Raw genomic sequence first — 24,745 nt, 5'->3', positions numbered from 1 at the left:
GTTCACGAGAAGACACTGCAAACCTCATACCTCGAGTTCAAATTGGCGACGATGCAATCGAGGTGGTCGACGGGTTCGTGTACCTGTGCTCACTGGTAACTCCCGACAACGATCACAGCGCATTATGGCAAGTAATCGTGAATACTTTGGTCTCCGGAGGACGCTTCGATCGAGCAGAATTCGCCGGCGCACCAAGCTAACTATCTACAAGACGCTGATCAGACCGGCAGTCTTCTACGGTCATGAGACATGGACTATGCTCGTAGAGGGCCAACGCGCCCTTGTGGTCTTCGAGCGGAAGGTGTTGCGTACCATCTTCGATAGACTGCAGACGGATCACGGAACGTGGAGAAGGCGAATGAACCACAAATTACAGGAGCTGCTTGGGGAGCCATCTATCATCCACACCGCCAAAATTGGCAAGTTGCAGTGGGCTGGGCCTATCAAAGGATGACAGACAACAGCCCGGTAAAGGTAGTTCTGAAAACCAATCCGTCAGAGACGAGACGGAGAGGTGCAAGGCGGACGAGGTAGATCGACAGATGGAAGATAATTTACGGACCTTACGAAGACTATAGGGCTGGCGAACTGCAGCCATGGACTGAGTGGGATGGAGATGATTTTTGCGTACAGCAAAGGCCATACAACTGCTTGGGACTGTTTGGTGAGGTTAGTGTAGATAACGTAATTTCAAGGTACTGATCTATAGTAATTTTGCTTAGGTTTGTTTATTGTTTATTATATTGTCGTAGAATTTCGTCTTACTTCAGTAGGGTGGCAATCCGAAAAATCGAAAATGAACTATTTGACAAACTTTCCCGGTCGGATTGCAAGGTTTGATACCTCGAAGATTCTATTGTTTGGAATTTCAGAGAATGTTTTAATCTATGTGTCTCCATTGAAACAAGTTGCTGCAATTCACACTAAGAAAGTCCGTGTAAACATCTGTAAGTAAAGTGAGTGAGATTGGAATGCTTAACATACATACACGCTCAACTTTGTTGACCGTTGACCAGAATTTCTGAATTGAAAACAGAAACATTTTTATAATTATTATAACTCATTTATTGTAAAAAAAATAAAATAATTTCCCACATTTCCTTCTTTGGCAGAGATTTTGGAGGTGTAGAGCCTAAGGCCGCTTTCAAAGGATGACTATATTTTTTCAAATTTGTAAAAGTTACGATTTTATCAAACGTTGGAAGTTTCCATGTTCCCCGTTTCAGATGTGGAATTGTTTTTTTTTTTTGAAAATTTGATGTTTAGTCAGTTGATTCGTTGCAAATTTCTGATTATGCTGTCGATAACGGCTATTCATTTATTCAGAATTTGACACTGTTGGAAATCTGAGTTTTGAACGAAACGGTTCGAGAACTAAGTGCGTCCAATTATTGCAACTTTAAATCCAATTTGAATAACTCTACTCGAGGCCAACTTTGGCACAACGTAAGAATCGCTTCCATCGTATAGCAGCACTCAACCGTAGGTGGTAATTAAAGGACCTGTCGTCGAGACCGTGGACAGTTCACCCGAAAGCTCTTCACAACACCTCGAAGGGTTGGCGCTCATTTAACACCTGCCAAGGTTTAATAATTTAACACACTCAAAAATTTCCACTCACTCATTCACTCGAGAATCCTCAACGACGACGTACTGCTGTTTGAGCTTTGACTGTGCACTGTGATGTGTGGATTGTCATCAAATTGTACCAACTCCCGCGCACCATGGCTGACCAGGGCCGGTGCGAGGGGTTGTTTTCGGCTACCATATCTGGAGCTACCACCGCCTCCTGGGCCTACACCGATGGTTCCGCTGCTACCGGTGCTGGTGTTGGGAATTGTGGTCGTGGTCGCCGCAAAAGTGCAACGCTTACCACTGCCACTGCTTCTGACGCTGCCTCCTCCAGCATCATTCCGACGGCAACTGTTGTTGTTGTTGTTGTTACTGGTATTGTTTCCGTTACCGCTATTGTTTGGATTACTGCTACATCCTATGCCGATGGTTTCCTCACTACTGCCACCTCCACAGCAATCCTGATGATGGGCACCGGTTCGTCTGCCCCCGCCGCCCCGGTTAATGGTCCGCGTCGACCGATGGTGGTAGTAGTGGCTGTTGCTGTAATGATGGTGATGACAGTAGTGATGATGATGACTGTGATGGCTGTGCTGGTTGAATGATTGACGATTGTTACGACGCTGATGGCTGCTATCAAATAGACTAGTATTCTGCGGATGAGAAAGTAGAAAAAACAAACACAAAAAAAAAAACATTGGTGAGCAAATTTAAAGTATGGTTCAGTGATTTCCGGGATTACTTACAGATGATGAAGCTGCTACAACTGCAGCCATGTGGCACTGAAACGAAAGAAGACAGATGAGAAGCAAAGTTTTTATTTTTGTCATACTCATGTTCGATGAGTTGCGAAGTGATAAATTACTCGTCAGTTTTTGCGGTAAGTTCATGTTTTAAGACCTTTTCATTCTCGTTTCCCGTGTGTACGACAATACAGGCCCAGCAAGGCCATTGCCAACGAAATCATGAATACTGAACTGCAACTGTGCAAAAAAAAAAAAAAACATTGAGCTACATTATCTCACGAAAAAAATCATCAACATATCGCGTCGTTCTTGGAATCTCTTTCAATTCTTTCATGATACTGCCAAAACCACCCAATTGTCCGAAAATGAACCCCGCATAAAGCTAATACTCCATCAGAAACGATTAAAGAATTCGTTTGCCCGGTGGTGAGAACGGATATTATAAAATTCCGCCTTTTTTTGTTGTCGCACTACTCCTCAGTGTTCATTGTAGCACATCCTTACGCTTTTTCCCGGTTTTATTATCCTTGCCCAAAACGTTTTTTTTTATCTTTTTGGTACTTTCCTGCTTGAATACGAGTTGGTTGGCGATGCAAAAAAAAGTAGCTGCGTTTATGGAAAAAGACACTTAGCAGCAATTCGCTTCATCGCTCGAATATGTTTCCCTCCGTGTGCTATAGATTAACTGTGCGTAGTTTCTGTCTATGTTCTCTTTGCTTACTATCTATAGAATACCGGGGTAATAATAAAATTAACTTTCCGTTGGGAACATGGGTTTGGCTAGACCCATTTTAATTTCACATTCAGTTTCAATATATTACACACTAGCTGACCCTGTAAACTCTGTTGAGCAAGATCGCGCGAAATGACCTATGGTCGAATATCGACCATTTTTGATTTGAATGAAACTTTGCACACGTATTTGGCTTAGCAAACTGAGCATTTTTCACAGATGGAGAGATTTTTTACACCCTTGAGTTACATTCTAAAAGGGCGTATACCTTTTGGCATAGGTTTTATTCGAAGCATTGTAGCCCAGAAACCGTAGGTTGTATAGAAAAACTGTCTGAGAATGAGTTGTAGGGAATTAGAAATGCACCATAAAAAATATACCCTGTACAAAAAAATTTTTTATGACTAAAAAAATTAAAAATAAACATTAAATTTCAATTTAAAAAAAAAGTTGATTTTTTTTAATTTTTTTTTAAAGAAACTTGACGTTAATACGCAACTTTTAAAAAAAGTCCAGGATGGAGAAATGAAAAATAATTTTTTTATGGTAGATTAATTTTTTTATAAAAATACTAATTCAAACATTTTTCAAAATATTTGTATTCTGATGATTTTAAAAGATGCAACGATTGGGCGAACGGTTCTCAAGAAAAGAGTTAAATGTTCTAAGTGATATAAATATATATAAGAATCGAATATTTATTTTTGAGTTTTATTATCTTAGGAACATATTTTTTATGACATAGATACTTTACAGAACTAGTTTCACCTTATATTTTAAATACATCATAAGTTTGTTCGCATGTTTTATAAAAATGTTTTATAAATAATAGGTTTGACAGGCAACACTACCTACTTGTTTACTAATAATAACTGTTTGTAAAGTACGCAACCAATAACTACTGGGTCACCTATAATATCTGTTTTCGTATATAAATACGATTGCACTACTCCGGATGTGTTAGTAACAGTTTGCATTTTGTGAAGATGAATAAAGTGAAAATGGAATACACCAAGCCCAAATGCTGTAAACCCTTTCCTGATCATCGGTGCTCATCAAGCTTACGCAAATTAAACGAAAACGTTAATGCAAAATTAAAAATATTGAACAGTCAAGCTCATTTTGATACGTCTTTATTAAATTGTGATTCTTGTAGTTATTGGAATGATAGTCAAGTCACCATTCATCCCTTCGTTGTTTACTATTCAGAATCTGGAACACTTAAAAATATCAGCTTCATCATAATATCGGAAGTACTCCATCACGATACTGTTGCGGTTCAGGTGTTCATTGCCAAATAAATGAGTTTTTTGAAAACAACAATAGAGTTGAAAGAGCGATATTAATGTCTGATGGAGCTGCCTCACAATATAAAAATAAAAAAAACTTTGCAAGTCTTTGCAAGTTTGAAACAAAATATAACGTCGATGCAGAGTGGCATTTTTTTTGCGACTTCTTATGGTAAAGGCCCATGCGATGCAATTGGTGGCATATTAAAACGAATGGCAGGAAATGCAAGTTTAGCTAAAGAACATGAACATCACATTACAAGCGCAAAAGAATTGTATGATTGTAATAAAAATTCATCAAAAATGTCATTTAGTTGGGTATCATATGAAGAATATGAACAAGGAGTAACGGAATGGAGCAATATTTTCAAAAAATCTATAATGATAGCTGCCACACAAAAGTATTACTCTTTATAAAATTTCGAGCTTAAATTAGAAATAAATCGAAAACCAATGCCTTTAGAATGTTTACTACCAAGAGCTTTTTGATTCAAATTGAATCTCTGCATCTTTTAAAATCATCAGAATACAAATACAAAATGTTTGAATTAGAATTAAATAAAAAAATTATTTTTCATTTCTCCATCCTGGACTTTTTTCAAAAGTTGCGTATTAACGTCAAGTTTCTTTAAAAAAAATAAAAAAAAATTCAACTTTTTTTTTTAAATTTAAATTTAATGTTTATTTTAATTTTTTTTGGTCAAAGATTTTTTTTTGTACAGTGTATATTTTTTTTTATGTTGCATTTTTAATTCCCTACAACTCATTCTCAGACAGTTTTTCTATACAACCAACGGTTTCTGGGCTACAATGCTTCGAATAAAACCTATGCCAAAAGGCATACGCTCTTTTAGAATGTAACTCATGGGTGTAAAAAATCTCTCCACCTGTGAAAATTGCTCAGTTTGCTAAGCCAAATACGTGTGCAAAGTTTCATTCAAATCAAAAATGGTCGATTAAATTTTCGCGTATTTCCAGGCGATTTGATATGATTTTGCTCTGTTGTATTGTGAATTTCTGTTGAGAAGTAAAATATGTTGCCTTCAAGACAAAGGATTCGCTTTTGATTATTATAAGTCTTCTGAATTTAATAACATAGTTTATTTTATTTGTACCTTTAAATACACCATGTTATTATAATAGAAGAATTCCGTGATATGTACCTGTTTATGTGACCACAGTAGAAATTCACTTAAACCAACTAAATTGAACGTTAAAAAAAGAAAAAAATTTCTTAGAGATGTTAATGGAAAGATAGGCTAAAATTGAACTCAAACGTAACTTTGTTAAAGAAACTCCGACCGCAAGCATTAGGAATACATTGTAAACAGCATTAATGGATTTCATACCTAACATTTCGAAATCATTTTTTATAAACTTGTTTTTGTTTACCACATAACCGCCATGACAGCAACGTTTATTCATTTAGATTTGTTGTTTACCACTCGTACATACTTGTTTTCCATTATCGAAGTAATCTAATGGTGGTGTTCTCGCACTGTATGATAGAAAGAGTTATAAAATTGGATTTTCATGATTTTGTAACTTTCATTATTTCAATGGAATATAAACCTGACGTAGAACAAAACAACACAAACACAGAAAAAAGTAGGGCGGTTGATCCGTTCTCGTCTGTCTAAGCAGTTGTTTTGTTTAAATTTGCCTTTCTCCTGTAGTAAGTAACCGACTTTCGTGATAGTAATTTTTATCACGCTTTCCTACTCTCAATGTTATAAATTACTTTAAGAAAAGTTATAAATGTTCGATAGCGCTTTCAAATTAAATTATAAAAATTTGCGTTGACGGTGTTGCTGATATTTGTTTGGTTTTTGCATGCGAAAAAGAAGGAATATTTTTGCTTTTTTCATCACGCACATTTTGACAGTTACATATGAGTGTTCACGTAGGTGCGAACAGCCTTCAAAATCTCTTTCAACGCGAATAACCCGAATTGACTTTAACAGTTCCATTTCCCTCGCCCTTTTTCAATTCCCATCAATGTCGCGCCAACATGACCAGATGTTTGCAGCACCCTCGCAGAATCCAATGAAGCATTGCTGGTGTGTAGGCCTTTCTAAACTAAGCAACTTCGAAAAACGATGTATGCAAAGTTGCTTAATTTAATGAGGCCTACACACCAATAAAGTTTCATTGGACTCTGAGAGGGTGCTGCCAGCCTCTCAGTCGAGTTTCCGCGAAATCGTTCGGTTTTTGATTTTCTTTGTTAATGAAAAAGAGAGAAAGAAAATCTGTGAAACTAGAGAACACTGTATATTTATAACGAATTTCTTTAAGCTACTACCTAGTAGCGGATATGCCCAGGAAAAATGAAACGACATTGCGATTTAAGACGCAAGTAAGAAAAAGACGCCAGAGAGTTGTTTACGAACCAAGCGCATGCGGGAGTGGGCTAAAACTGACAAATTTCACGGTTCGGTTCAGGTTCTTCTGATTTCTGGACACGGAAGAGTAATACATTCAAAACCGAATTTAAAGCAAACAATAGGTCTTCAACTGAACATTTTTCCAGCTGCCTGAAACGTATCATTGCCATCAAACCCGAAATTTGTAAACATTTTCCTCAAAGCGTGACACTAACCCATTCGTACGTAAATAGGTTTAAAGAGATAGAGATAAGTAACTTGTCACCTAGGAACGCTAGTGAACGTGTAAAGCCGTGTAAAGTTGCTTCTGTTTCTTCCAAACTGTAAATCATCGCATCTCATATTTTCGATTTTTTTACCACTTTTTACCATTTTTAGTCATTTATGCTCAGCAGCTTCTCCCGATTCCTGGTCACTAATGAAAAGTATATCCAGAACCGAGATTTAAACATATAATAACTGTTCATCTGAAAATTTGTCCAGTTGCTAAAAACATAAACAAAACAGTGATTTGTAAATATTTTCATCAACGAGTGGCACTGACACATTCCATCGTAAATAGGTCTATAATCATTCCATCTACTTTTATTGTTATAAATTGAAGGCAAACGTATTTCATTACATCGCCGTCCAAAGTATAAATTAATTCCTGACACCAGCAGTTTCTCATTCCTCAAGGCAAATTAACACAAGTGAAGTTATTTCTGTAATCCCACTATGGTAAAAAGATTTGATAAATTTCACTCATCCAACGCACACTGGGAAAAAATGAACCCAAATTCCCACTAATTAGAAGCCGCTGGTCTGGCAACCTGAAACATAGCATCTCTTATGTAATTTAGTCAATAAATCGATTGGTGATAGTTTCATCCTGTGCAGGGCACGGGAAAAGATCTATATTTCCAAAATACGCAAAAAAGGGTGAAAAAGGGCAAAATAGACCATTTTCCGTGCCCTGCACAAAATGAAACCAAACCATCGCCTGCAGCTCCGAGACGAGTGAATGGGACTGCTGCTTCCTGACATGTATGTCCATTTTCGTCAGGTACTTTTTCACTGTTTGGCCGGTTGCGCCGACTTCCCGGCCAGGCGCACGCAGCGTTGTAGCCACTTCTTCCTCGGACTTCCTCTTCAGCGTCCTTTGGAGCTTCTTGTCGTTCAGGGTCGTCGGCCGTCCGGAACCTGGCTTTATTTTGTTGCTCTGATTGTTATCAAATAGTGCCAAGATGTTGTAGATGCCGGAATGGGCGTATCCGGTGTCCACGAACTGCCGCACGATGTCGTTTTTCGACGCGACGGGGTATCGCTCTTTGAATGCGCACACTTCTGAACGGAGTAGCTTCACTGCTTTCGCCATCACGGTTAGAGTTCGACTGGTAGTGTTGTCAATTTTTTTCTGCTGACTCATGGGTTACTATGATTGATGCTGCTTGGGTAGTTTCGTCAGTGTGTGTAAAAAAAATCGGCAATTTTTGTCCATCCTTTTAACGCAAACGTTAGTGTACCGTTCAGCAATCATCCAGAACGTCCTACCAACAAGGTTCACGTTGTCAGCGAAGCAGATGCACTAGCCAGATTTATCAATATCGTGCTCCGCATGTTAAAGGCCACATGCTTCATAGCACCAGTTTCGCAGGTAAAGCTTCTTCGTCTATCATTTTCCATAGTTCTATAGTACAGGGTTGACATTATCGTGAAAATTTGGTCTGTCGTTGATCGCCCATCCACAAAACCGGCTTGATAATTTCCCGGCGGGAGACAGCAAGAGATGAACTGGGAGGACACTTTGCAGGCTGCGTAGAGAATCGTGATCCCAAGGGAGTTCTCACATTTCAACTTGTCGCCCTTCTTTTATACTGAGCATTTTACTTCCTTCTTTTATTACTCTAATAGCTGCTCAATCAACCTATGCAGGCAGGAAGCCAACCTATTCGGGCTCTGCTTGATAAGCTCCGCTGCGACGCTATTCTTTCCAGTTGATTGAAGTTGAAAGATTCCTAATGAAAAATCCTGAAGATAGAGGGGTCACACGCCATTTTTGGTGCAAAAACGTAAATGTTCCCTACTAATGGTTCCTCTAAGGACTTCCGGATAAAAAATAGTCATTTCTCAATAAGTTCTTGGCCGATTCCGGATCTTGATGAACCATTCGCTTCAGACATGATTTTGTCATCTATGTCAATGTTGCAAGTAAGCATTTTTTATCCATCCAAATCCATCCAAAAATTAGCAGGTTTGACATGACAATTATTAAAATCGAATAACATTTGGCAAAGCTACAGCATTTTAAATTTCATCAAAATTTTGCCTATCCTACCTATTTTTTTTACTATCCCCTGTACAATGTCAAACTTGCGGACCCTGTTTACTAACTGCAATTCAGTTTACCCTAGAGTTAAAACACCCTAAGAAAACCTACATATCTCTAAAAACTGTGATGTTAATGATATACCGCAGACTAACAGATCTTTCACTGGAGCCTAGCTATTTGGCCACAAGAAACGTTCATTTCGAATTTGCACTGCATCAGACGGTGCTGGTGTTACTGGCATTAAGTACTGTTCTGTTATCTTTGAGCAATGCTGTTTTTGAATCTGCAAGTCAACTGATTTGCTTTTATAGTATGTTATGCGTCACAAGTTACAAATAAATTTACTTTCTTTTTTTTCCAATTATCATCCAAACTGAATTATAAAAGAGTCATTATACAGTGCCTCCACAATCGTGGGTCAGCTTTTACGCAAGGGGTCACTTTTACGCAAGGGTCACTTTTACGCAAATACGTATATTCTCACAAAACTAAACAATTTTCATTTTCATTCTTTATAACTCACTTGTAACCTTATTTATACACAGTAAAAAAAATTTATGTCGAATCGCTTATAAAGAATTACCTCCATCGCTTATGATAAAAAGTTCCATAATATTCCACGCAAATTTAAATGATATTGCACATAGTTTTCAAACAAAATTGTGGTTTCTGTCAGAAGCAACTGAAATTCAAATGATATTGCACATAATTTTCAAACTCAATTTTAGTTTACGTCAGAAGCAACTGAAATTTAAGTGAGAAAATATTTTACGTAACGTGTTATATTCAGAATTTTTCACTGTGCACGATTGAAATAATTTAATGTTGAAAATGTCACTGAAAACAATAATTCTGCTCAGTGCAATAAGTGAAATGACCCATAATTGTAGTAATGTTACATTTTGCAATGCTCAATTGTGGGTCAGTCCATATTTTGGCTATTTTTATTACTTTTGCATGATAATACATCACGACTTAATAATAAAATAACTTATTATCTAGTTTTCACAACAATAAAATAACTTTTGTGATGGATTTCGATGATTTTATAGATTAAATGATCTTGGATGCCAAAAGTGACCTAGAATTGTGTTGTGAAATAGATAGTAAAACATTCGCAGTTGATTATTTTTCCGATTTTACATTCAGTATTGGACATTCAGGCAACACACAACCGACCAACAATAGTAGAGGGACTGTAATTCAAAATCACCACAGACTAACTTGAACCAAAAACATCATATGAAGAAGACTTGATATAATGTTTTTGCTTGAACAAAGCTTCATCGCTGCAAAAAAAAAAAACATTTAATCCAAATTACCAGTCAAATTCGTGTGACAACACCATCGCAACAATGGTTTACAATTTGACATATGTATTAGGGTGGGGAATCGTTATATGGAAAAAACGAAACTTGATAGCAGAAAGCCAGAACCAAGTTTTTTTTTGTTCTATTTGGGGCCCCAAACAATCCTGAATTTATTGGAAGTCGATTGGTTGTGTCTCCGCTTGGCGCATTGCATTTTAAATTTATATGGAGATTTGTATGGAAAACCAACTTTTTTGCATTTTCCGTTCTAAAGAGCTCAAAATGGCTCAAACCGTAGGTTTCATGACTTCAAATGGTAGGTTTTTTGATGCCTAACAACTTGGCCGAAGACACTAAAGATCTAGGGTGTGCCAAAAGAATACTAGAGCTGTTCAAAGTTGAGTATGTCGAAATTTATGTAGCAAATCATTTTTTCTGCCAACACTGCCAGTGTACCGGCGTCAGTCAGATTTCCATCAGAAGTAACCTCTGAAACACGTTGTAGATTCTGTTTACACCTAGAATATTGACTTAAATTTGTTTGCATGGTCCAGCTGAGTGTACAAATCGACATACTCAACTTTGAACAGTTATAGCTCTTCTTAGGGACATTCTAGCTCTTCAGTGTCTTCTGCAAAGTTGTTAGGCATCTAAAATACTATACTTTAACATAATGTAGTTCATTATTAGAGCATTATTGAGCTCTCTAGAAAGGTAAATGCAAAAAAGTAGGTTTTCCCATATGAATTTTCATACAAATTTGAAATGCAATGCGCCAAGCGGAGACAAAACCAATCGACTTCAGGTGAGTTTAGGGTTGTTTGAGACCCCAAAAGGAACCAAAGAAACTTGGTTCTGGAAAATCGATCACTTTTCCCCACATGTATGTACGATGGCGCTACTGTTGAAATGAAGGCGCAGCGTGAACACGGCAGCAGATGGTGTAGTGTTACTTGCGTAAATTACCTATATCATCCGAATGACGATTATATTGAAGAATTTGCTCACAGTGTTATATCCGTTAGTCTGTGGATCATTTTGACAGATGATTTGTACAATTAGATAGTATTTAAATTAGCCGTTTTAAAAATTAAGATTTTCTTTACGAAGATAACATTGTTGAGAAAATTCGAGCTTAACGAAATTATTTCCTTAATCAAGGGCTAGGATATCGAGGAATGATATTAAGTGACGAGGAGTGGCGTGTACTGGGAAAAATCTAATGCTGGTCTATCAGCCAGTAAAATTATAAGTTGCTACCATACGGTTATTTTACGGTTTACTGGCATGGAAGATATTACGCTATGGCTGTTGATCGTAAAACAAATTGTAATTTGTTTCTGTTTCCCATAATTCTGGTTAACTGGAAATTCAATTATGTTGAATGCAACGTGGGTGGTCCTTATTACATTCTAGGATTTTAAGTTCGTAATTGCAGAAGCCAATAAAAATGTCGCAACCATAGCCTGTGCTGTGCAACTAGCAAAAGACAAATATATTGGGAAATATCAGTTTGAAAGTTTGCAGGTACATTTTCAAATCGTAATCTCGATGGAAGTGAATAACATTAACACTAATACCCAAAACCGACGTAGAATAAACTTATGTCATAGTTCCTTAACAATACTACATTAAATTTGTGTATTTATGCCTAAAATCTGCGCTTTTCTTTCAACCCTTTTGAATCATGTCACAAAATATTAAAAATTGGTCGCAGTGACGAAGTTTCGGCCATGTCTATTTCGCCTTGTTTTCATTTTTCCTTCAGTTTCGCCTGTTCAAATGCGTCTGTATTTTGAAAACGATAGACCTCTCCAATGGTTAGCGAATGGCTGGACACGTGTCACTTGAGATCCTATTGTGGTCATTCGCCTCTGTCCAGCAACTCCTATCCCAACCTCCACGTGGTGCCGACCGGGATACGAGTAACCTTAGCGGAAACTTTGGTCGTATACTAACTGGGAAGGGGGAACGTACGCGGCTGTTTCCCCATTTTAGGGGCGGCGTACAACAGCGTCTGATCCGGAGCAGGCGGCTGAATCATGAAACGCGGTGTCTCGCCAGCTATATCAAAGACGGCAGCCCCGTCGCGAGACTAGATATCGCAGCCCTAGTAAGGCAGCATACTGAATATTAAATACTACGAACAATCCAGATATAAATACGGAACGGAATAATCGGCATGGACCTAGGCGAACGAAAAAGGACAACGATTATTGGAAACTCGGTACTTGGAATGTAAGGACTCTACTCGAACCGGCACGCGCAAGTATCCTGGCTAGAGACCTGCGGAAAGTGAATGTGGAGGTTGCAGCTATCCAAGAGGTGTGGTGGCCGAAATCGGGAGAACGCGAATTCCGAGCAGTAGATCCGGATACTTCATTTAAGTACCACATCCACTATAGCGGCGGCGTGAAAGCAGAAAGAGGAGTCGGTTTCGTGCTAATTGGAAAACAGATGAAGCGTGTCATTAGATGGAGGCCGATCAGTGACCGTATATGCGTGTTGAGAATTAAGGGCAAATTCTTTAACTACAGCCTAATAAATGTGTACGCACCGTCCAACGAGAAACCCGATGACGAAAAGGGGGAGTTCTATGAGCTCCTGGAGAAGACATACAATGAGTGCCCAGGACACGATATAAAGATTGTCATCGGAGATGCAAATGCACAGGTCGGGCAGGAAGGCATTTTCCGCCCCGTAACTGGTAGGGAAAGCTTCCACTCTACTACGAACGACAATGGCCTGAGGCTTGTTAATTTCGCTGCAGTTAGGGGGATGGCTATCTGTAGCACTTATTTTGCACGCCGGAACTTACGTAAGCATACCTGGATGCACCCGAATGGAGAGCTTTGCTTTCAAATTGACCACGTTCTGATTGATGGACGGCACTTTTCAGACGTTACAGACGTGAGGTCGTTCAGAGGACCGAACGTTGACTCGGATCACTATCTCGTAGTAGCCAAAATCCGCGCCCGGCTGTCCAACGTGCTGAGAACCAAGGCAACGAGGAGGATGCAGTTGAATATCCAGCGGCTATCAACTGAAGGAGTGGCTGCAGAGTACTCGCAGAAGGTTGATGAACGGATTGAGGAAATAGTTGAAGGGAACCTGAATGAACAGTGGAGGCACATCTGCAGTTCGATCAGCACTACAGCGCGAGAAGTGTTGAGTACAACTGCGGCAGCTGCGCCCAATGAGTGGTTTGACGCTGAGTGCCAGCGAGTGACGGAGGAGAAGAACCGCGCCAGGGGTCACATGTTGGCCACGGCTGTGACTCGTCAGAGCATGGGTAGATATCGAGATGCAAGAGCCGCTGAAAAGAGATTCCATCGCCGGAAGAAACGACAGCATTGGGAGCGTAGGCACGATGCGAGGAGCTTCTACAAGAAGGTCAACGGAAGGCGTTGGAAGGAACACTTCAGTGTGCTGTTGAACGGTGAGGGAAACAGTGGAATCGAAAGGAGCAGGATGACTATTGAGAATGATGGTCAAGCTGTGGATCCACCATCCATGGACGAGGTGAAGAAAGCAGTGAAAGAGCTGAGAAACTGCAAGGCAGCCGGGAAGGACGGCATTCCCGCCGAACTCTTCAAAGTCGGGAGCGAACAGCTGTATCGTGCCATCCATCGGATCATGCTGAGAGTGTGGTCTGATAAAAAATTGCGTTCGGACTGGTTGGAGGGTCTCATATGCCCGATCTACAAAAAAGGCCATCGCCTGGACTGTAGCAATTATCGGGGCATAACTCTTCTTAATACCGTGTACAAAATTCTCTCCCGCATCCTGTTCCACAGACTGAGGCCGTTGCAGGAGACCTTTGTTGGCGAGTACCAATGCGGTTTTCGAGAGGGGCGCCCCACGACGGACCAAATACTTACCTTGCGACAAATCTCCGATAAATTTCGAGAATACAACTTGCAGACGCACCATCTGTTCATAGACTTCAGGGCAGCGTACGATTCAGTCAAGAGAAATGAGTTATGGCAGATTATGATTGAACATGGCTTCCCAACAAAGCTGATTTGGCTGATACGTGCCACTCTTGAAGGTTCTACATCAAGCGTCAGGATAGTCGGTGAGATATCGGACTCGTGCGTGACGTTAGATGGTTTGATGCAGGGTGACGGGCTGTCGAACTTATTGTTCAACATCGCATTGGAAGGTGCTATACGGAGGGCTGGTGTGCAGAGGAGCGGCACCATCATTACGAAGTCGCACATGCTTCTCGGTTTCGCGGACGATATCGACATCATTGGTATCAACCGTAGAGCTGTGGAAGTGGCCTTTGGACCTCTCAGGAGGGAAGCTGCGAGATTAGGGCTTGTCATAAGCTCTGCCAAAACGAAATACATGGTGGCTGGCAGAGTGCGTGGTAGACCGTCGGAGGTTGGTGCTGCGGTGGTGCTAGATGGGGGAGCATTTGAAGTAGTCGAAGAATTTATTCACCTGGGAATATTAGTGACATGTGACAACGAGGTTAGCCGTGAGATAAAGAGGCGGATAGCAGCCGCAAACAGGGCCGTTAGCCGTGAGATAAAGAGGCGGATAGCAGCCGCTAAGGTCCCGCAGTCGATGACACCCCGTTAAGCATACAGACGCGAGGCATACGGACGCGAGGCATAGTACGCTAGGCATAATGGACGGCAGGCATACGGACACGAGGCATATGGACACGAGGCATATGGACGCGAGGCCGAATGGACGCGAGGCCGAATGGACGCGAGGCCGAATGGACGCGAAGCCGAGTGGACGCGAGGCCGAATGGACGCGAGGCCGAATGGGCGTGAGGCCGAATGGTCGCGAGACCGAATGGATACAAGATCGAAAGGACACAAGGTCAAGGGAAAGTGATGCGGAATATGTTATTATAGTCATCATCATCACAGCATTTAATAACATGTATTTCGCTTCAACTGTCATTTGGAAAGCAATACACTCGCGGCTTTCGGCCGACTCGCTGTTCGAGCGAATGCTGTCCTTCTTCGCTACCGCTCGTTTGGACTTAACTAAGGGAAGAAAACTCTGTTTGAGTAGACCTAGCAAACCAGTAGATCAGTCGTTTGGGTGCGAGAGGCCGCCGCACGGCGGGTCGGCGGCCGGCTCGGACTGCGGAAACCACGGCGGCTTAATGCCGTCTCTTTTCCTTGCCCTCGATTATGCGTCTTCGCCGCATGATTTCAAGAAAAGTATTATACCCAACTTGAACTGTTTAGGAATATAAAAACACCTGAACTACATAATTGGATCTCATGCGATCGTACAACATCGCATTCGGCCTCGCGATCATTCGGCCTTGCGTCCGTTCGGCCTTGCGTTCATTCGGCCTCGCGTCCATTCGGCCTCGCGTCCATTCGGCCTTGTGTCTATTCGGCCTCGTGTCTATTCGGCCTTGTGTCCATTCGGCCTCGCCTCCGTTATGCCTTTTGGCAGTATGCCTCGTATCCATTATGCCTCACATCCATAATGCCTCGCGTCTGAGGCAAACAATCCGGATTGAGTGTGCGTGACTGAGCTGCCAGAAAGCTCTATGTTGATTTGCCCTTTACTGTCGCCTGTTTACGGAATATTTCGCAAATAGACCTATTTACGTACGAATGTGTTTGTGCCACTCATTGAGGAAAATATTTACTAATCGCTGTTTTGTTTGCAATGCTATGTTTTTAGCAGCTGGACAAATAATTAGTTGAACACTTATTATAAGTTCTAAACCCGTTTTTGAATAAATTTTTCATTCGTGATCATGAATTGGAAGAAGCTGCTAAACATAACCGACCAAAAACGGTATAAAGTGGTAAAAAGTCGAAGCAACGAGATGCGATGATTTACAGGTTGGAAGAAACAAACGCAACTTTACACGGGTTTACACGTCTACTAGTGTGCGTAGGTGAAAAGTCACTTATCTCTATAGAAATAAGTGACTTTTCACCTACGCACACAAGTGAACGTGTAAACCCGTGTAAAGTTGCTTTTGTTTCCTCCAAACTGTAAATCATCGCATCTCGTTGCTTCGACTTTTATCACTTTTTCACCATTTTTGAATTTGAATTGAATGGAATTGAGCCCATTGCAGTAGTTCGACTAGTACAGCGAGGTGCTGATACAAGCCATTTTTCGTACGTATCGTATAAAATCGGATTGGACCCGGATGTGAAATCTATTGCCCTGGATCCTGCTTCTTGGCCAGCTGGACTGTTATTTAGGGAATTCGTCGACCGTCCAAAAAACTAACTCCTGGAAGCAGAACACAGTCTGCTACATCATTTGCTGTAACCGAACCTACTATTTTGCGTTCTTTCATTGACGGTGGGAGCTTACGGGCTCCCACCAGAGGCGAGTATTCCGTGAATTCTTTTGCGCCCCCTGTGCTGTATGGCTCGTCTTTTCAGGACACCGTTTGTGATGAGACCAACGTTAGTATGTACTACCAGAACGTGCGTGGATTGAGAACGAAGATTGACGATATCTTTTCGGCGACCAATGACTGCAACTACGATGTGATTATGCTAACCGAGACGGGATTGAATGACAGTTTACTCTCACCACAGCTATTCGGCAGTGCCTTCAACGTATTTCGATGCGATCGGAGTCCAATGAACAGCAATAAACGTTCTTTCGGAGGTGTTTTGATCGCTGTCGCACGGCATCACACTAGCACAATCTTTGAATCTGTACATGCAAACTGTCTTGAGCAGGTATGCGTAAAAGCCTCAATCCATGGCCTAAAACTCCTACTATGCGCGATATACATTCCTCCTGACAAGATAGTACTATCGTTGATGCTCACGCCGCTTCCGTTCGAGACTTTTTTGCGAGCAGCGCAGACGATTGCACGTTGATGGTATGCGGCGACTATAATCAACCGCGTTTTGCATGGGATAACTGTAATGGTGTCATAAAACATGATGAGTCTACGCAGCTACCGAATGCAAGTGCTACTCTCATTGACGGCATGGATTTTCTAAATCTAAACCAGGCAAATTTAATTCGAAATCACCTTGGACGCGTGCTTGATTTGGTGTTTTACAACTCTGATTGCGAAATTTCCGTAGAGGAGTGTGTTGCTCCGATGCTGCCCGTTGATTTACACCATCCTCCATTGACAATCTCGACTCCCACCACTAAAATAGCGATGGCTGGTTCTAGTCTCCCTTCCGCGAGGCGAGTATTAAATTATAGAAAAATTGATTTTGTAGCTTTCAATGCTTTTATATCGAACATTGATTGGCCAGCACTGTGGCCAGACAGTAACGATGCGGACTCGATGGCAGCAAATTTTTGCGCACTTTTTGGATCATGGCTTTCAGATAATTTGCCATTTGTTAGACGACCTTCTTCCCCTGCTTGGAGTAATCACAGTTTGAGAGTTTTGAAACGTAAACGGAACGCATGTTTGCGCAAACTCCGTCGTTTACGGCCAGATGAATCGAAGTATGATTTTAAACGTTCAAGTGAGGAGTATCGACGGCTGAATTCAAGTCTCTACAAGTCATACGTGTTGGGAGTTCAAACAGACCTGCGTAGAAACCCGAAAAAATTTTGGAATTTCGTTAATTAAAAACGGAAATGCTTCTCGACCCCAACGGACGTGTATTTGGAAGAAATGGTATCCTGCTCGGATTCTGATTCTTGCGAACTATTTGCGAAATTTTTCTCTTCTGTATTCGCCTCCGATTGTGCCTCGAATGACGATGCTGCTCGCGCCGCTGCGGATGTTCCTGCAGATCTTGTTGATCTTGTTGATCTTGACATCTTCGAAGTTACACATGATATGGTTACTGCCGCCGCTAAAAAACTCAAATGCTCGTACACTGTTGGTCCCGATGGAATACCTGCCGTGCTTTTGTGCCGATGCATTGATATTCTAGCCGCTCCACTTTGCACCATATTCAACAAGTCTTTGGTACAAGGGAAGTTCCCCGAGATCTGGAAGCACTCCTATATGTTCCCGGTCTTCAAAAGTGGTGATCGTCGTAATGTCAAAAATTACCGTGGAATAACCAATTTGTCTGCCGCGTCTAAACTTTTCGAGATCGTTGTAAGCTCTGTTATATTGAGTAGCGCACGCAACTACATTTCTTCGGACCAGCATGGTTTTCTCCCCGGACGATCTGTGACAACAAATCTCATGCATTTCACGTCGCATTGCATTTCAGAACTCGAACGTAAAGTACAAGTCGATGTCATTTACACGGACCTCAAGGCTGCTTTTGACCGAATCGACCATAAAACATTGTTAAACAAAATCTCCCGTCTTGGTGCCTCATCTCGGTTCGTTAAGTGGCTTGAATCGTTCCTGCGTGATAGAATTTTACAAGTCAAGCTGGGATCCGGTGTATCGTCTGCGTTCACAAATAAGTCTGGTGTACCACAAGGTGGTAACCTTGGGCCGCTTCTCTTCATTATTTTCTTCAACGATGTCGCTGATACTCTTGGGATCGGTTGCAGATTAGTTTACGCCGATGATTTGAAAATATACTTGACGATTCGCAACACCGAGGATTGTTATCGTTTGCAATCACTTTTAAATACATTTGTGACGTGGTGTAAACTAAACTCTCTGATTATAAGTACTGCAAAATGTGAAGTGATAACATTTCATCGCACTCAAACACCAATCATTTTCAACTATACTGTCGATGAAGAAGTGCTGCGTAGAGTAGATTGCGTAACTGTTCTTGGAGTTATTCTTGACCGAAAGCTTACTTTTGATTAACATCGCGCTGCAGTTATTTCGAGAGCAAGTAGGCAATTGGGATTCATCGCTGAAGTTGCGCGCGACTTCAAGGACCCTCACTGTATGAAAGCACTGTATTGTTCGCTAGTGCGCCCCTTACTTGAAAACGTTAGTGTAGTCTGGACTCCGCACCAACTTTCATGGAACCTGCGCCTTGAGCGTGTACAAAGACGATTCATTCGACTGGCCCTGAGAGATTTACCTTGGCGTGATCCTACCAACCTACCACCCTATCCGGACCGTTGCCGCCTACTTGGACTTGACACTCTTGACCGCCGCCGTAAGTTACTGCAGGCTGTATTTATCGCCAAGATTTTGAATTCTGAACTGGATTCCCCGAAGCTGCTGTCCATGATGAATTTTCGTGCATCACAACGCATGCTAAGGCCCTCTCCTATGCTTGCAAACCAATACCATCGTACAAACTTTGGTTTTTATGACCCTGCTGCGTTTAGTGTAAGAACTTTCACGAGTGTAGAGCATTTATTTGAGTATGGTGAGCCTAGTCATATTTTTAAACATAGATTAATTAATTGTAGAAACTTTTAATGGCTCTTTTAACATTCATTAAGACTTTACGTCAGATGATATAAATAAATGAATAAATGAATAAATAAATTTTTGGTCGATTATATTTAGCAGCTTCTTCCGATTTCTGATCACGAATGTGAAAATTTATTCAGAAACAAGTTTAAAACATATAACGAGTGTTCATTTGAATTTTTATCCAGCTGCTAAAAAACCAAAGATGACAAGATACTGAAAATAAATATAACTCCTCAATATAAACCTCCTCTCTGACAGTCAATTTCACACTTTTCTTTTCGTACTTTGAAGTGCAAAAAATATGGCAATAGGATTAAGCGCAAAAAATGACAATATCATTAATCTGCATGTTATCTCAAGCGTCGAGCAGACCAAACTGCTATACCTTTTTCATATACAATCTTGAACAGCTCAACGATCGATGACGGACTATGCACGATAAATCGGTTTTGCTCATAGTGACAATTTTATGAGAATTTAAGTCATCAGATGGCAGCACTAACCATCGGAAATCGGTCGTGTTCAAAATGTATGAAAAATATGGAAGTTAGGTATCTTGTTCAGGATATCTTTGTAAAAACATAGCATTGCAAACAAAACAGCTATTTATAAATATTTTCCCCAACTAGTGGCACTAACACATTCGTACGTAAAAAGGTCTATAGACCATTTTACAAGACGTTTCTGAACTGAATTCATGAATGAAATTTTGACAGAAAGCACGAAACCGCTGACATAACGCACGTAAAAGCATTATCAACATCAGCAGGATCCGTGACACCTGTCAGCTCGTAAAATGGTTTATAGACTTTTTTACGTACGAATGTTTTAGTGCCGCTAGTTGGGGAAAATATTTATAAATAGCTGTTTTGTTTGCAATGCTATGTTTTCAGCAGCTGGACAAAAATTTAGTTGCACACTCATTATATGTTTTAAACTTGTATCTGAATAAATTTTCTCATTCGTGATCGGAATTCGGAAGAAGGCGCTAAATATAATCGCCCAAAAATGGTGAAAAAGTGATAAAAGTCGAAGCAACGAGATGCGATGCTTTACAGGTTGGAAGAAACGAAAGCAACTTTACACTAGTTACTAGTTGAGGAAAGTATTTACAAATAGCTGTTTTGTTTGCAATGCTATGTTTTTAACAGCTGGACAAATATTCAGTTGAACACTCATTATATGTTTTAAACTTGTTCCTGAATTAATTTTTTTATTCGTGATCAGAAATCGAAAGAAGCTGTTGAACATAATCGACCAAAATGGTTAAAAAGTGATAAAAGTCGAAGCAACGAGATGCGATGATTAACAGTTTGGAGGAAACAAAAGTAACTTTACACGGGTTTACACGTTTCCTAGTGTGCGTAGGTGAAAAGTCACTTATCTCTATATTACCGTTGCTCCAAAACAATGAAAAGGGCTTAACCCCAAAGTGTCTTTTGTTTTGGGCAAACTATTCTGTTGCCCTTAACTAAAAACTTGATTTCAATAATTCCATCGATAATTGTAAAAGAATGGATTCTTGCCATGAATTTTGTCAGTCTTTTTTATAGCCAATGTAATGGTGTGATGAAACGATTTGCTTACGTTTTGTTAGTTTTGTTAGAAAATACAACGAGGTTACTTTTCACTGTAAAGCAGTGATGCTGGAGAGTCATAATTTAGCTATTATAGTTGTTCACAAATAATGATGCAGAAGTATGCAAGGTACATGATATTACCGAGTAATGTATTTCACTGTTATAACTTTAAAGATGCATTGATTAATCGTTTATTACTATTTCGGTTGAAGTCCAAGAAACTTAGAAAGAAAAAATTTGGGTACCAAGAAACTTAGGAAGAAAAAATTTGATAATAGAAGTATGCTTTATAGAACATAAAATAATAAATAAGAATTAAGTATTATTCGCCTATATATTGCAATTTTAATTTGTTTTATTTTCATTGACCTGCAGAAGTTGTTAAAACTAATCATTCTGGCATCAACGGTATGGAACGTTCAAAAAAATTTCGACGGGGATGACGGCCGTTACGAAAAGAAAAATAAGAAGCCAGCTGTCACGTCTTGTCTTAGGTTGCGCCCAAATCGCGAATCATTCCGGAAGTCATTTCGTTAAGCTTACAAGATTGTTTTCAAAATGTCGTGAATCGAGTTGGACACTAAAAAGAAAGTTTTGCGATTGGGAAGAGTATATCAATCGCAGAGACGATAATTGCGATAAAAAAATTAGTCAAAAGATGCTGGTCTGTAAAGTTATTTGTAGATGTAAGTAGCAAAAGCATTGCATCTAAATATAATACATTGAATAATATACTTTATACTGATTGAGCTGCCTGTTTACCTCGTTTCATTTATAATATCAAATACTTATCATAATTGTAAGGTTCCAGAGATTAAACAAACTAGTTTTATCTGTGATATATTACATTGGGTGAGGTCTTTTGTTTCTGTCGCTCTGCCAATCAGAGTAGCAACTTAAGCCTGTACACATTACGAACTTGTTCAAGTTGATCCTTATTGTCCGAAACGATTCAAACGTTTAGTTATTCCCATTTAAAGCATTTTCGAAACATTTTCTTTCGCACTGAATTTCTCATTCTTTTTATTTGTTCCTCTCATATTTAAATAACTGGAAAATTTATTTCGACACATTTCTCATTCGCTTTCCCTTCGGTGTGGTCACATTTAGATATTGAGAAATTCCAAGCAACATAGGGCGGCGATTTTATTCCACCATTTTTTATTTGTCCGAAACTTTGCTCTGCTATAGCCTAACTGCAATCTACAATTATGCCAAAAACATCACACCAATCAGAAAACCCGTTCTGCCTTTAAAAATATGTTCAATAACCGATACTATTTTAACACGAGCCGTCTTTGAAAATTAGTAGTGATTGAAAAATATACTGATAGCTTCCTAGCCTGTCGGAACATCTGTGTAAAGTTTCAGTCAGATAAAAAATGTCAATTTAAAATAATAATAAACTTGTCACATTTGGCTAGGAATTGCTCTACTGCCGAGCGAGAATTCGTGCAATAATAAAATTTAGCAGAGTCCATTTTACCCCGCGAACCATCATCCACTGTGCACAGGTTCATATCCAACCAATACGAGCCATTCCAGTGGGGAGCCACAATTTTCCGAATGACGTAGCAAACGGTTCTGGTTCGGTTGAGTGAAACTTATTCAATTACGTGTCGGTGCCATCTTCTGGTGCCCAACCCGTGTTCCTCGTATGCTACGGTACAGCAAGCGGAGAAAGCGAAAGCCCTTTTACGATTTTCCTCCCGTGCTGCCAGTAGTGGTAGCGCTGAGCACCGGAAAGGGAGAGCGAGTTATGCTTCGGCGATCGCCCGCAGTTGGTGCAAATCTGGTGGATTAAAACAGAAGGAATGGGCGGTAGCGCATTAATTCGCTGATGGCGTCGTTTATTCCTTTGAGGATCTTGAAATTATGTTACCCACCGCGGACAGCTTGAGCCGTCACACTGGGTCGATGAAGAGCATCGACATCGGTGGTGATGATGCTTTTCGGTGTCAGTTGTGGATTAAATGAAGCAATTTGAGAGCACATAGATTTCGGACAGGATGGCTTACGAGGTACCATTTCATCCTTAAAGTGATGTGAAATGATTCCGCCTCAAGCGGGCAGCGAATGGCGCCTGAAAGCAGACTGAAAATTTAGTAATCATGCAAATCTGTTTCTGTCGTTTGTTGACACAAAGAAAGTGCACAGCTTAGTGGCCATTAGAAAAAATATAAACTTGCTGATGAAGTTGCGATTGCGACCTGAGTAATCGTATGCAAACAAGAATGATTGCAATTACATTATGTTTCTAACTAGATAGAGGTGGAGCAACGAAATTGCGCTCTGGATTCATTTTGAAACCTACTGCTTGTCAACTCTTTGATTGTATAGGTTTTGAGTACTAGAGAACACATTGGTTGAAGTATATTTTTGAATATCCAAATGCAAATTCTCATCTTTGTGCTTTATCTTGGGAATACATTTTATTTTTTGCAATATTTTATTTGCCTGCAAAAATAGTTTCTTAGCTATATCTGAATCTTGCTAATTGAATTGCTCTGCTAGGTTCAAAACAAAAACAAGCTGAATTAATTTCCTATCCCTCTTATTCCAAACGTAAAAACGTAACCCATCCAGCGTGCAGATGGAAAATATGCTGAAACGCTTTTTTTTATTTGCCTGCCGGTGGGTGATACGAATAATCGCTCAAACCCATCGTCCAATTCCAGTTTAACCTATTACTCTGCCCGGTAGCGCTAACCTGACGATTCGGGCAGCGTATAGCCTGCGCCTCATCCGGCAAGCTATAAATCATTCGTCAACAAAAAGCTCCATTGCTGGCGGCAGATTTCCCCGGTCTCGACCGTACAGCATGTTGTAGCTTAACGGCACGGCTCCAATTGCCTTACCAACAGATGATCTTATAAACAACATTTACAAAGCTGTTTCTCATTCAGTCAATAAAGTCCTAGTCTGCACGGCAAAAATGGACACGGCAAATACGTCCCAGATGGTCATATAATCTGCTCAATCTCTTCGGAAGCAGATTGCCATAAAGATGATATCAGGTAGTATGAATGGAGGTTTCCCGTCATCATTTGTTTTTCGCCCAAAACGATGTATAATGTCTTATTTTTAGAACTGATCCTAATTTAAATTTTTTGGCGTGAACTTACGTTTTACGGCAACTTGGTGTTACCGAAAAACCGAAAAAATTCAGAGCGTCACGAGAACTATTTACATTTAAATGCTTAAAACACATCTGATTTCCAACGGATTTATTTCATTCTCACAGCAATCGATTGGAAAATTAAATCTGTGTCCATCGATATGCGGTAAATTGTGATTTTATGATGCTTATTGTTGTACTATTGAAATGTGTGGAGTTCTGTTGAACTTATATTTCGACTAGCCAGTACTGAAAACGAGGACAAATATCAGGTGAAACTCTCAGTATAACTAAACAACCAATCACTACGATTCTTTCCCAGCACAGTTGACATTAAAGTACACAAACGATTTCACTTTGTAAATGATTAACTATTTGTTGTTTTTGAATACCTGCAGAATACCTGGTACCAGGGTTGG

At 40.2% G+C, this 24,745-nt stretch overlaps 1 protein-coding gene across 1 annotated transcript in view; it reads right to left on the bottom strand.

Annotated features, from left to right (window-relative positions):
- Positions 1-424: 424 nt before the first annotated feature.
- LOC129733287 (dopamine receptor 2-like) overlaps positions 425-24,745 on the bottom strand; it is a 411,353-nt gene continuing 387,032 nt past the window's right edge. The window contains exons 5-6 of the mRNA XM_055695059.1: positions 2,319-2,354; positions 425-2,225 (exon numbers count right to left, since the gene is read on the bottom strand). Of these exons, the coding sequence (XP_055551034.1) occupies positions 1,626-2,225; positions 2,319-2,354 (636 nt within the window). The 3' untranslated portion in view covers positions 425-1,625. The remainder of the gene's footprint in view (positions 2,226-2,318; positions 2,355-24,745) is intronic.

This window comes from Wyeomyia smithii, chromosome 1, assembly GCF_029784165.1.
Source record: "Wyeomyia smithii strain HCP4-BCI-WySm-NY-G18 chromosome 1, ASM2978416v1, whole genome shotgun sequence".
Taxonomy (NCBI): Eukaryota; Metazoa; Arthropoda; class Insecta; order Diptera; family Culicidae; genus Wyeomyia; species Wyeomyia smithii.
Note: the sequence above shows the minus strand (reverse complement) of the source record. Positions and strands in the feature narration are given on the sequence as shown.